We start from the raw sequence: 14,710 nt of genomic DNA on the forward strand, positions 1-14,710 counted from the left end.
CAAGCACCCATTGCTTGCACTTCTCAAATGTATGGTTTGTATTACTCAAGATAATATCCCACTAGTACAAGTAAATCAGAGCTTGGGTGTGGGTGTGGTCATGCAGCACAGCTACAAGAAAGTGTTCACCTCAAGATTCAGTGCATTTCCTATTTTTTAGTGTATTTTCTTACCATATTTACTCTTTAATTAAAATTAGAAGATAGTGAAATGGTAGAAATACTAATGCAGATGGGGTGAGTTTTAAAACAAAATAATCAGTTTTGAGCTTCTGAAGTGGTTACTATGGCATTTTTAATCTAACAATATCCACAGACACATAAATGTTAGGACCAGTAATATCTCATTTTACAGGTAGAAAACTGAGGCTGAACTTTACTTTGGTTGAGTACCTAGTAGATGGTAGACTCAGGATTAAGAGTCAGTTTTTCAGCTGAATCTCACTTGCATCCTCCTTCATAAGTAGCATGCTCAGATCATTGAAGGCCTGGGCTACCTGCTGCTAGGTTTTTCATACAAGAAGACAAAGCACATGATGAAGTTTCCATTCAAACATTTCCCAGGCACAGAACAGTGTAAGACTCTATGCATAGCTGGGTGAGAAGTCTGATGGAAACCTGTAAGGGGAAACCATCAACACTGATTAAGACCTGAAATTGGTTTTGCTGTAGCAATATCTGGCATTCACATGAAAATGTTGCTTCCCCCCAAAAGAAAACTACTTTGAAGACAACAAAATGTAATCTAATAATCATTGTTAATTTCCTATCATCTTGTTTTGAAATTCTGTATCATTTTTATTGGTTTTTTTTGTTGTTTTGTTTATTATTCTCTTTCAAATAAAAAAAATGAAAAAAAAGGAAAGGCTTTTTAGAAATGTACAAAAACCAGGAAAACTAATTTGAAGATTTTAGAGTTTTTAATATTTTGGTGTCATTACTACTAAAATATGTAAAGGCAAGCATAGAGGTTTTGAAAGGCAGTTTTGAAACCCCAAGCCATTTCCTGTGTGCTGGTTTCTGCATCAAGTGAGAGGGCAGAGGCTCTGTGGTGGAGCTGAAGAGATTATTAAAGAAGAGAGTTTTGGCAGATGGTGGATGAGAGCACTCCCGGCATTCCAAGCAACCTTTTGAGATCTTGTTCTCCTAAGTAAGCCCATTCCCAGGCTGGCTTTGGTGGTGGTTGTCCAATCATGTCCAGTGCTGGACAGAATTAAGAAAAGGACCACATTTGTCTTTGGAACCAGCAGCCCCCTTTCACGAGCACTTTCTTCTCCTAAATATCCTGCCACTCCCACTGTCCTCCTGATCACTGCATTTGGCTGTCAAAAGTCTAATAAATTCTTCCTGTCTTTCATGTAAGTATCATTCCTGGAATTTGGAGGTAGAGAGGAATTTAATGTATTTTTAATTAATTTTTTCCTCCCTAAATGGGTGATGGAAAGTATTCTTGCTTCCTTTCATGAAACACTTGCTCTTACTCCTAAGAATTTATTCTCTTCAAGACAAGAATTATCATGGGAAAGCTGTGATCCATGGACATAGGAAGGTCCTGGACTGATCCCACACGCTAAAGTCTTCCTCTGTAATTTCTTTGATTACTTTGAGGACACAGAACATTGGTTTTTTGGTAGTTGTTTTAATTTGATTAAAACCCATTTGAATACCAGCTTCCTAGATTGTCTAGGACCGTTACATTTAGTGCTAATTCAGCAAGTACTTACTGCCTATCTTTATGTAAAGTATATAAGAAATACAGAAATAAATGTTTCAAATGTTTTGTAGGACTGTGCCCTAACCTGTGTTTTAGACAATACAGCATTTTTAATATCGGTGTTCTCCCCAATACTTCCCTAAAATGCCTTCAAGTTTTTTGCAAAGGATCCAGGCCAGGTCTCATTTTGTGAATGTCATAGTCACAGATCCATTGGTTTTCACAGGGAAGTCACACCTGGACAAATGTATCAGTACCAAGTTCAGGCTGAAGCTGGAGCAGAACTAGGAGAACCTTCACCTCCTCTGAGCCACATCCATGGAGCTCCTTACTGTGGAGATGGGAAGGTGGAAAAGTGAGTATTGTAGGGGGGAGTTATGTAGACGAGGTCATTCTGACCTACTCTGACCAGGAGACTCAGCCTCCAGTTTGAGCTTGACTTGTTTGGAAATGTAGGGGGCAAGGCATTGTGTGATTCTTTAGTTGAACTTACAAAATCTGGGCTCTGATAATGATCTTGAGACATCACTAACATCTCTGTACAATTCTGGAGGGACTCAATTTTATTTAGAACTCATCCTAGAGTACTGAGATATTGGAATTGGTTCTCTGGAGTCCCTTTAAGGCCTCAGTGAACAACTGTGAGGAAAAACTTTAGGAAGGAATTTACACTGAAGAAGGTTCTTTGTCAAATGATGCTGAAAGATGATAGCTTTTGGACAAATGTTTTGCCCTATGCTATTAACTAGCTCTGTGATTTTACTAACTATTTCTGTGATTTTACTAACTAGATGTGTGATTTGAGGAAAGTCAGTTGCTCATTTGACTCCCAAAAGCACTAATTGCAGTGTAATTCCCAACTATTCTGTAATCATCACTAAGGTAAAGATGGAAACTTCCCTGTCATTTCTTAACATCCTATGTTCCCCTCTCTGTTGCTTGTGATACTAACCTGGGGAACTAATTCATTCTGATTTCTTCTGCGCTTCTCCAGTTTTAGAACTGAGGAATCCCCTGTCCCAGGAAAATTATAGCAGTTGATCACCTTACATCAACCTATTCTGAATGCTCATCAAACCTAAATTTTATTTACATAGAGTTGCTGGGAGTAGGAGGCTGAATGGCCGGGCACTCTAGTTTGTTCTGCATTCTGCATTTCCCAGACCAGGTGAAAATATTTTGTATCCTAAAGCCCTAATGGGAATCAATTCTGCAGCCTTTCTTGGCATTCCCTCCCACCATTTAACCATCACTGAACGTTGTTTAGAACAGTCTTCTCAGTCTTCTAAGAACTTTAACTACAGCGTAAGCCCACTCCTTTGCACAAAATACAGACACTCAATGTTTCCAGATGTCATTTATGTATGGAAGCTACTGAAATCACTTTAATATGCAATCCTTGCTGGTTTGTAGCCCCTCTGCCCCACCCTCCACCTAGTTCAGCCTCAACCTGCTGTCTCCTTCCTGCAGCTCAGATGGAATTTCTCCCTGAAGATGCTTCACATGTGTGCAGAACAAGTCTATCGTCACTGCTGAGTTTTTCTCTGTTCTGACTGCTTCATCTTGTATATGCACCCCATACATTAAGGTGATTGAAACCTGGGTCACCACTGCTGTGCTAGCATAGCTTTCCTTCACCGGAATACCTGGCCCTAAATTGTAGCGCCTGTTCAGGGCAATCTCTGGTGATGCTGATGAGGCCCTAGAGTGCTACATTTGCCTAGGTGGAGTAGGGCAGAAGGGAATGCAGGGCTCTCCTCCTAATTTGGTATTCACATTCATTCTTATGCCTTGAAGCAGCTTCACCAGATGCAGCATTTTTTGGCTACTGAGTCACAAGGTTCCTTATCAAATGCACTTTTAAGCTTCTATCTGCATTTCTTCTGTGTAAGATAATCACTGCTTGACACAATGGGAAGAAATCTTTGAATTTCAGCTCAGCCTCAGATCGGGGCGCTCTATCACAGGAAAACAAAAAGGAGTCATACAAATAGTGTAACGCACCTGTGTATCACTTGGCCATGAGACTATCAAAACAAGCATGAAGAAGAACCCTGCAATTTTGAGCAGTATTCCTTTAGAAATTGATCACCTCAGTGTGTGCTGTCCAATATAGGAGACAGCAGCATATGTAGGCTTGGAAGCTTTGAAAAGTAGCAATTACAGCTAAGAAGCTGAATATTAAATTTTATTTGATATTAAATAATTTAGTTTAAAAGCTGAAACTCAGTTCAGTTATTGGTAAACCTTTAAGTATAACAAAAGTTTGGCATGATTTGGGTGAGAGAATCTACTCTTTAATGTATACATTTTATGAAATCTAAGCAAACATCAAGTGTTTAAATTGAGATATGTTGCAAGTGAAAAATACACATTTGATTCCAAAGGCTTAAGATGTAAAAATGAATGTAATAGCCTATCAATAATTTTACACCCATTATATGTTGAAGTGATATTTTAAGTATTTTAAGTTGGATAAAATATTTTATTAAAACTAACCTTGCTCGTTTCTTTTTACTTTATTAGTGTCTGCTAGAAAATATAAAATTATTTATCTCATTTTATTGGACAGCATTGCACAAGGTGATACACAATATTCTTGTATTAATTATATAAATTACCTTCAAAATAAAAGTATAAAATTGCCAACCTCCAAAACTATGTCCTGGACCCCATGTAGAGAAATAAGGATGTAAATTAATTCTCCCTCTTTGATAAGCAAATGATTTCAAAATATGAAGTTTTGGGGAGTTACTGAATGTCACACATCGATTAGATCCCAGGCATGGCATTGAATCACATTGCCTTTGCATAAAAAACAGACTGTGAAGGGGCTGGGGATTTAGCTCAGCGGCAAAAGCGCCTGCCTGGCAAGCGCAAGGTCGTGAGTTCGGTTCCTGGTACCGGAGAAAAACCAAAAAAACCAAAAAAAAAAAAAAAACAAAAAACCAGACTGTGAAGTTTCCTTAATTTCCTCAGTTAGGTTTTTTCTCTTTTCTCCTTCCTTCTTCTACTTCTTGTCCTTTCTTGACTTCCAGTCTGTTGTATGGAATACGATTAACGGGCTGGAAGTGTATCTCAGTGCTAAAGTGCGTGTCTCACATGCACAAGGCCCTGAGTTGCATTCCTAGCACTGTCTAAGATATGATTATTATATAACTGCATTCATAGCATACTTTTAATTCATGTTAAAACATATCTAATTATTTAGTTATTAATCTACCCCATAAGGTATAATTTAAACAATGATCAAGCCACTTGTGATACCCTTGATCTGAAAACCTTTTAGTGTTCCAAAGGTCTTTCCCTACTAAATTGAAATCCATATCCATTTTGGACATGGTGAAAGTCAAGGAATCAAATAATAACCTCCATCCACTTTGCAGTAGCCAAATCTTTGCTCTTTCAGAGGAGTTTCCACCTAAGAATATCTATTTTGTTCTCATAACATGCTTCATGTGCCTTTAACTGTAAACCAATTTATCCACCTCAGTCCGTATTTAACCTAGAATTACATTAGCTTCTGAGGTTTCAAAATGCTCTTTTTCTCAAGGCCTTTCCTGACCTGCAATATATGGCAGATGCCACCAGGTGACAGTAGAGAGTTTGGACAGGGACCTGAGTCCTAGATACACCCTGGATTTAGTCACAGTGGGGCTGTTATGTCTTCTAGAAGTACACAAATAGAAAATTCAACTCCATAAAATTCTAACTTGTATAACTGCATGTAGATAAAAATAATGCAACAAAAACCAGAAATATCATAAAATGAATAGAAAGCAAAAACATAAAAATAGGAAAGCTCTCTTCTAATTAGCTATTTGTTTTTTCTTTTTTCAACGGTCAAATAATTTAAGTGAAATTATTTTAACTGACACATAAGGATATAAAAATATACATATTAATGGAGTGCCATGTGATGTTTGGATGTATGTACACATTGTGTAATGTTCAAATAATCAGGTTAAACATATCCATCTCCTCCAACCTTTATTTCCCTTTGGTGAAAACATACAAAATCTTTTTTTTGGATTTTTGAATATTCAGCACATAACTGTTATCTGTACTCACCCCAGTGTTCGGTAGAGTGCTAGAAATTCTTACTCCTATGTAACTGTAACTTAGCATACACTGAACAACTTCTCCCCACGCTACCCCTCCCCTACACTTCTCAACTTCCGATAACCACAATACTATTTTCAACTTATTATGTGATTTACTTTTTTAGATTCCACATGTAAGTGAGATCAAGTGGAACTTGTCTTCCTGTGGCCAGTCTATTTTATTCAATATATGGATTTCCAGGCCTATCCATATTATCACAAATGACTGAATTTCATTCTTCTTTGTAGCCAAATAGTATCCCATTATGCATGTATTCCACATTTTCCTCATCATTCATCAGCACGGCAATTGTGAATAACACAGCAATGAACAAGAGAGTATAGATCTCTCTTTAAAATACTGAGTTAGTTTCTTTTGGATGCATACTCAGTAGTGGGATTGCTGGATCTTATGGTGGTTCTACTTTTAATTTTTTAAGGCATCTCCACACTGTTTCAATTTGCATGCCCACCAAATGTGCAATAACTTTTTCTCCACATCCTCACCAGAACTTGCTACTTTTAGTCTTTTTGATATTAATTCTTACTGGGCAGAAGCATCATCTCATTGTGGATTTGATTTGCATTTCCTTGATGACTCGTGATGTTGAACATTTTTTCATGTCTTTGTTGACCATTTTTGTGTCTTCTTTTGAGGGACATTAGTTACCAAATTTTATTGTTCTGTTTCATTTCTCTGCTATTGAATGTTGGGAGTATTAAGTAGCTCCTTGTCAGATGCATAGTTTGCAAATATTTTCTTCCTTTTTTCTTTCTCTGCTATGCAGCAACGTTTTAGCTTGTTCTAATTCTGTTTGTGTATCCTGTGCTTTTGCTTCTTGTCCAAAAACTCCTTGCCCATTCCAATGTCCTGAATGATTTTCTCTGTTTTCTTCTAGTAGTTTTAAAGTTTTATACCTTATATTTAGGTCATTAAACCCCTATTAAGTCTTATATTTAAGTATTTAGGCCATTTCAAGTTGATTTATGACACTGATGAAAGATAGGGCTCTAGTTTTATTCTTCCAATGTGTATATCCAATTTTCTCCACATCACTTATTAAAAAGTCTGTCCTTTCTCCAACATGTGTTCCTAGCATTTTTGTCAAAAAGTGGTTGTAGATGTGTGGATTTATTTCTAAGCTCTGCATTCTGTTCAATTGATCTATGTGTCTATTTTTGTACCAAACGATGCTGCTTTATTACTAGAGCTTTGTAGTACAACTTAAAGTCAAGAAATATAATCCCCCCTACTTTGTTCTTTCTGCTCAATATTGTTTCAGCTCCTGAGTTTTTATGTGTGTATGTGGTTCTATATAAAGTTTAAGGCTTTTTTCTAGTTCTATAAGGAATATTGATATTGTCATAGAGATTGCATTGGCTCCGTAGATCATTTTGTGTAGCGTGGACATTTTAACAACACATAAACATGGAGTGTCTTTCTTTGTGTGTGTATGTGTTTGTGAGTGGTGTATGTTCCCTTCAATTTCTTTCATTAATGTTTTATAATTTGCATTATAGAGGCTTTTCACCTCTTTGGTTAAATTTGTTCCTAGGTATTTTTTGTGATTATTGCAAGTGGAATTATTTTCTTGATTTCTATTTCAGTAGTTGGCTTTTAATGTGTAGCAGTGCCACTGATTTTACAAACTATAACAACTAGTAAACAGATTCTGAAAATTGCAGGATACAAATCAGTTGTTTCTAAGATTCCATTCATTTCATGGCTAAACTGACCTTTTCTAAGTTTATAGCCTTTACCACAGACACTAGCTGTACTCTCAAAGGGATCTTTGAGGTATTTTTTTAGTCATGAGCTACGGGGAATTCTCACAATATCATAGACATGCTGATCAATAATCATTGTTTAAATTGATTAAGCAAGCATATGCCTGTATGTTTAAAATGGAAGCATTCTCTTAGCTCCTATGTTAATCCATCTTTAACTTTTAAGTACACAATGAAGAATTTCAAGAAATTAAAATGATGACAGCTAAAAAGAAGGAAACATTTTATTTGCATCTGGATGTGTAATTCTAGGAGCTTGGGAGAAGAGTGTGATGATGGTGACTTGCTGGATGCAGACGGATGTTCAAGAGCATGTAAACTAGAGGAAGGCTTCAACTGCGTGGGTGAGTATAGGCGTTCCTGCCTAGGATTATCATGTCTTATTTTTAGAGATATTTCAGTGCGTTTTGTGAGTCCTTAATATTGTGTAACATAATTTAGTGATAATAATAAAAATTAGCATATTTCTTATTCCAGGCACTAAATATTTCACATATATTTTCTAGCTTAATAATTGCCATAACTATGAGAAAACTAAACTGAGGGTCAGAAGCCTTAAATAATGTGGGTTCACTTATCGAATGAGAAGTGGTAAAGTTAGGATTTGAGCCAAGGAAGTACAGTTCTAGAATCGCAGGTTGAACTGTTAGGTTAGTGTTTCCTACCTTAATGATACCAAGAATTTCCCTTGGGTTATCATGTGTAACACCAAAATGTCCCATGCGTAGCACACTCATATGGGTTCTACAAAAGTTAAAGTAAGGAATCACTCCAAGCAAAAGGAAATGCAGGCTATTTCCTGATGTCTGTATTGAGTAGATAAAATCATTCAGGATAAGAGACAGGCATATTTTTGCCCTAGAGAATCACTGGTAATAAATTATAACTAGGTGATTTTTTAATCTAGACCCTTGGAAGTTGGGGTGGTAGTCTTCAGTACTATCTCCCAGTTCTGATAAAGATTACCATCAACAGATTTCTTGGATGCATGTTATTTTCCATTTGTATCCGTACATAGTGCAATAATTCTGCAGAACATAAACATACTTCAATATTATTTTAAATAGCAGTGCATTTAAAACTTCTTTTGCATTGGGGGGGTATGGGGAATCGAACTCAGGGCCTTGAACTTGATAGGCAGGCACTGTGCCACTGAGCTATATGCTTGGCCCCAATTTTACACTTCTAAATCTGAAGACAAAGTAGGATATGCTTATAATTATTTAGATTTTAATTTGTTAAGGTTTCAAGTACTCTGCAAAACACCAAAATGCCCCTGCTCTCTAGAGCCAGAATAGAATCATAGAATTTTAGTGTCCATCCATCCATCCATCCATCCATCCATCCATCCACCCATGCACCTATCATTCATCCATTTAAAAAATGCCCATGATGTACCATGTATTTAGTGTACCATATATTTGGTGTTTGTCACCTACCAAGAGTCTGATAGAGACTCACTCCCTTCATGTGTTCCTAGCAGTGACTTAGAATCAAGCTGGATTTTCTTATGGAACTCCCTTCTACCAGATCCTGTGTTATGGGCTTGTAATTTCTGCTTATACAATTCTAGCACTGAAGAATCTGCTTTGAAAAAGACCGTTTTGCTTAAAAGTGATCTCATCTGTTGTAAAATTTTTCTGCTTTCCTCTAGTTTATAAAGTGAAGTTCAAAACATTTCAATGATTCTTCCAAGGGCATGCAACAAGGCCTCTGCAGAGCCAGCCCTGGAACTCAGTTCTCACATGTTCAGTGAAGTGCGTTTTCCTCCTGCGAAACTACAGAGAATACATTTTTCCTTGTTTTATTTGACTACCATTCAGATATTTGAAATGCCTCCTCATTTTTCTCCTTTCCAATACAAACAACCCCTCGTGTGATTAGGTTTCAAGACCCTTTCCTATTTACCCCAACCTGGCATGCTTTGTGTGGTCAATGCCCAGAGAGAAATCCAATACTTCAGATGTGGTCTGGCTGTGCACAATCCACTGAACCGATTACCTCCCTCTTCTGTGCACAAGTATCTGTTAATGCCACCTCTGTTTGTGTTGTCTCTCTTTGGTAGCCACATAGTGGTCTCATACTGAAAATAAACATACATTCTCCAAACAATGTGCATCCCCAGTGCAGCTCAAGTCTCACTTAACTGAAGAGCAGATGACTTTATTTCTTTCATATTTGATCCCATAAAGTTTGACTCATATGCCCTTAGCCTGTAACTCCAGTAAGACTATATCTAAATTATTTTAACTATACTTAAATACTATACTTAAGACTATATTTAAATTCCTTACTGGGTAAAGTTAAAGTGGGATGGTCTACCATTAGACATCCTTTTCAAAGATCAGTAAGTGTATTTTATGCTAAGCATATCACTGTATTTCATTAGAAACCTGGCATGGTGGCACTTACCTGCAAACCCAGCACTCTGTAAGACAGAGGCAGGAGTACTGCATGTTTGAATTGAGCCTAGGCAACTTAATGACTTAGTGAGACCCTGTTGCAAAATAAAAACTGAAAAAGGACTGAGGATGTAGTTCAGTATGAAGCCCATAGGTTCAACTCCAGTCCTGAGGATAAAGAAAGATTTGAGGAAATCATTTGAAATATATTTTTAAAGTATTCTGTAATTTTCAGATGGGTTTCTAAAGAGTGGCAACAATTTTAACCCTATAGTAAAAGAAAAATATACAAGTAAAGCAGTCACTGGTAATAGAAAAAATATACAGAAAACTGTTATAAGTAATAATAAAGAGGGAATGAGACAGAGACAGACAGGGCCAGAAGGAGAGACAAAGAGAGAGAAGATAAATCATCATGTGAAAGTCATTCTGAAAGCACATATCCTAGCTTTAGGGAGAAGCTGGGGTACTGGCTTTGCGGGAGATGCTGGAGTAAGATGAACTTAGGAGCAGATCCTGGAGTAGGGCATAAGTTTCATAGAATACAGGAGTTGAAAACCCCAAGAAGGCTTAGAAACATGAACTGTGAAGAATGGTTTAGTCTTGGCGTGTAGAGATAGACTTACTACTGAAGGATATGAGGAAATTATTATGGAAACTAATTAATAATGATATGTTGATGAGCAGCTGAAAACTTACTTGAACATCCCTGTGGGGGAGCTGTGTAGAAACAAATGCATGAAACATGTTATACTAACAGTGAATGCTGTTAATGACTTTCCTGAATATGTACCTAGAGGTTGATTTATTTTGAATATTGATCTTATTTTTAATGCCATGATATCTTCAGTAGAAATGGGAAATTAGAGATGTGTTGTTAACATTAATTGTCCTATATTTTTGTAGAAAATGCAATAGAACTTCATAGATAGCTTTGTAGCTACTTCTCAGTTTCCCACATTTGAAGAAAACAAGCTTGCATATCTATAAAGAGTCAGTACTACCCACTTCGGAATTACGTTATGAAACTTGCGCAATGGTACAAGCTTGCTTTACAACTCCAACAATTTCTCCCAAATATCCCTTTCTCCTTTGCTTGCTCTGTCTCAGAGTGACAGGAGGCTACTGAGCCTCAAACCAAGCTGGCTCAAACCAAGCTCCGCTTCTTTGCAGTCATGTGTCCTTGTATGTCATTTGAATTCACAGAGACTCAGGCTTCTCACTTACAGAATAAACAAAAAAATACACATGCATGGGCTTTCCAAAACTAAGAGGAATAATCCATGGGTAGCCCATGATAAACCTGAACCCAGTACGGATTCAGATACACAGCAGTCACACAGTCAAAGAAGTACAAGTCAGGAGGAAAAAAATGAGGGAGAGAAATGCAGTGAAGTGGGAAAATCTCTCAAATAATTTAATATCTTAAAAATAATGGAAGGGATTCAAGTATATAACATATAACACCATTTATTTGAGTTCCCCTTTTATCTTACATCTCTTCTATCTCTAGCTTCCCCTTAGTATCTCAGTCAACACCTAGCCTACAGCTGCTGTTCCTTTCTCCCCAGTCTCAATGCCTTCTCTGACTTTACTATGTAGGTAGACTCTACCTCTGCTCCAGTAAGAAAGCACCCTTCTTTTGTAAGAATGTGGGGCATATGCATTTGTAGTGGGCATTAGACTGGCTAACAAGCACAAGGTTCTCCTTAGTGGGCTAGAGAAGAAATGCTGTAAAGACTCTCATGTTACTTCCTCCTGTGAAATATAAAAACACTCTTCCAGTATCATATGTGCTTCTTGGCAGGGGAGCCAAGCCTTTGCTACAGGTATGGGGGAGATGGGATTTGTGAACCTTTTGAGAAGGAAACCAGCATCGTAGACTGTGGCCTCCATACACCCGAGGGATACTTGGATCAGTGGGCTAGCCAGGCTTCCTCCTCTCATGAAGACAAGAAGAAGTGTCCTGTTTCCCTGGTAACTGGAGAACCTCATTCCATGGTAAGTTAAGCCAGATGCCTGAAGTCAAGGATGAGCCAAAGTGTGCAGGGATACCCTCAGATGTGTAACAGGAGCTTGCAGTATGCTCCAGACTTTGACATGAGATCTTGTCCTTGCTGACCTCAGAAAAAGACAATATTAAGTGAAAGGCTTCTAGATTAGCAATGTGCTCACCCCATTTAACCTCACAAGTTTGCATCTAGATACTTTTGATTATGCAGTGATTGATTCCAGGGTATACACAAGCATCTCAAGGTTTAACTCATAAGTACAAATATCAGAAATTACATTTAGGCTATGTGGTGGAGCGAATTTGTTTTAAAAGAAGAAAAAGAAATAGTAAGAAATCAAAAGGCCTGGGCTCCACTACTGTATTCAACTAGTATTGCTATTATTATATGATTTTAAATAAGTTATTTAACCTTTCTGGGCCCCATACTCATATGTAAAAGAGTAAGTTAATATCTTTTGCATTTATCTGAATCATTTATTATAAGGTTCAAATGAGATTTAAAATATGTTAAAGATCAAACTGTAATTTGCCTGAAAGAATAATTGTTATTGAAGAAATCCTGGAATTAGTATTAAATGAAAATCCTTAATTGTACAATTTTTCTTGAGTACCCACCTAAATAGTTAAGAGATCCTCTGAGGACTCTAAAATCCTACAGTATTGATGTTTATGAATTATACTTGAAGAGTAAGGGTTCTTGGCTCTTGTGAAGCATTGCCATTCCTTTACCAAATAGACTCTCACTTGTTATCACAATAAGTACAGTACAGTCCTTTCAGAGAAGTGAAAGCTCTCTAGGCATTTCAGGTCAGTGTTAAATAATTAGATTTCAGCCTTGGGAATCTGTCTCTGAAGATATTAAGGAACCTCCCAAGGTGTATCTACAGTTAAGATCTCATCAAGGATCCTGGCATCTTCTACAATGTAGAGCTTCCATTCCCGGCTGCAATTTTCTTCTTCCCGCCCCTAACATCACTGCTGATGCCCTTAACATTTCATGTAGGAAGACAGGAGCAAACCAGTGGGAATTTGGTGTATGTTAGTTGAGTCTTTCCCTTTGTGCTGGGAAAATGGAATCTTTCTGGAAGTTCAATACTGTAGACTTCCAGCCATACATTGTTGTACAGATGGAGGCCCCGTGGTCTGTCTTACTTGTAGAACCTTGAGGAGATGAGCATTTATGGAACTGGAGAAGCTGGAATAAAGTTGGAAATTGTTAAAAGAAAGGAAAGGGAAATGGATATTATTAGGCAACCAGCCCTTCCCTCCACACTCTCTCAGACCAGTTCTGTCTTCTTTCTCTGTAGAGTTCTGGCACCCAGTGGCAGAAAGCTAGTAAAGCTGGGAGATTCTAAGTTAGTTACAGCTCTCTGAAATGGCTTTTAGTCTGTCCTGTCTTCCCTGAGTGAAATGGGAACTTGTCTGCAGTGCAGCTTCCTTGCCCCCCTGACTCAGTAGCCTCCCTTTTGGTATCAGTTGATGATGCCTGACAAGGGCTTGTAACCATCATCCAAGAAAGATGTCCTCTGCTAACCCACGGCTAAGTTGCCTGAAATGTGCCAGGACTGTTTTTGGGGAAGATCCCCGGGCTGATCGATAGTGGACTGAGAGTTCTGCTGTGCGATTTTCTACACTGGCAGGTTACTGGGTATAGTAGTCCACATCTCTAATTTTAGCACTTTGGGAGACTGAGGTAGGAGGGTCTCAAGTTCAAACCCAGCTTTCACAATTTAGTGGCTTAGGGAAACTGTATTTCAAAATGAAAGAAATAAGAGGGAAAGTGTGGTAGCTGAATGCAAAGGTCCTGTGTTCAGTCTTCAGTAATGCAAAAACAAAATAACAACAATAGCAAAAACCCCCAAAACAAAGCAAAACCACTGGTATGTTATATCTTGAGGCTAATAGAACATTAAGAAATTCTCCTACACTGAAAAAAGTTTTACTTCAAGTAATATAATCTTTAGACACTGCGAAAACCTTTGCTTTTACACTAGAGAATCTGCTGTCTTTACTTATCTGTCACACTCCACACTTAATATTTGGTTGCAATTGCATTTCAGATTTGCTCCTCATACCATCCAGATCTACCCAAGCACCACCCCTTTGCTGGCTGGTTTCCCTGCGTCACCAGTGGAAAAAGGCCTCAGGACGAAGGAAGTGAGCAGTCAGAAGGTAGCCTGGAGAAGGAGAATGAAGTCTGGCTCAAAGTAAGTGACTTAAACATTTGTAAAGGTTGTGAGTAGGGGAGAGTGTGTGCATGTGCGTAAAACTGTGCATTTGAATGGCTGGCCAGGACATTTCCTTTTGTTATCTCAAGAGTGTTTATATGTTGAATTTATCTTCACCTCTCTTTGAATTTTGTACTTCTCTGTGAATAATCACTTTACCAAAGTAACATACACACAGAAAAGTGTAAAAATCATAAATCCAAAGCACGATGAATTTTGCAGTCAGCGTCCTCTCTAACACCTATACAGATTAAGAAATAGGGCATTAGAACCAGTGTCAGGGTCACAGCTCCCTTCGGTCCCTTGTCTGCGATTATACTATAGACATATGTAGATTGGTTTTGTCTATTTTTAAATGTGAAAAGCTATTCAGTATGTACTCCTCTGTCTGATTCTATCTCATTAAACTTTGTATTTATGAGATTCATTCCTGTTGCATGCCTTGGTTGTAGTGTTCATTTT

At 37.7% G+C, this 14,710-nt stretch overlaps 1 protein-coding gene across 2 annotated transcripts in view; it reads left to right on the top strand.

Annotated features, from left to right (window-relative positions):
• Pappa2 (pappalysin 2) overlaps positions 1-14,710 on the top strand; it is a 262,402-nt gene that overhangs the window by 128,292 nt on the left and 119,400 nt on the right. For both annotated transcript variants that reach the window (XM_013520972.1, XM_005374904.2), the window contains exons 9-12: positions 1,940-2,068; positions 7,857-7,948; positions 11,814-12,007; positions 14,081-14,227. In XM_013520972.1, the coding sequence (XP_013376426.1) occupies positions 1,940-2,068; positions 7,857-7,948; positions 11,814-12,007; positions 14,081-14,227 (562 nt within the window). The remainder of the gene's footprint in view (positions 1-1,939; positions 2,069-7,856; positions 7,949-11,813; positions 12,008-14,080; positions 14,228-14,710) is intronic.

The sequence above is a fragment of the Chinchilla lanigera genome, unplaced genomic scaffold (genome assembly GCF_000276665.1).
Source record: "Chinchilla lanigera isolate Chin_1 unplaced genomic scaffold, ChiLan1.0 scaffold00005, whole genome shotgun sequence".
In the NCBI taxonomy this organism is placed as follows: domain Eukaryota; kingdom Metazoa; phylum Chordata; class Mammalia; order Rodentia; family Chinchillidae; genus Chinchilla; species Chinchilla lanigera.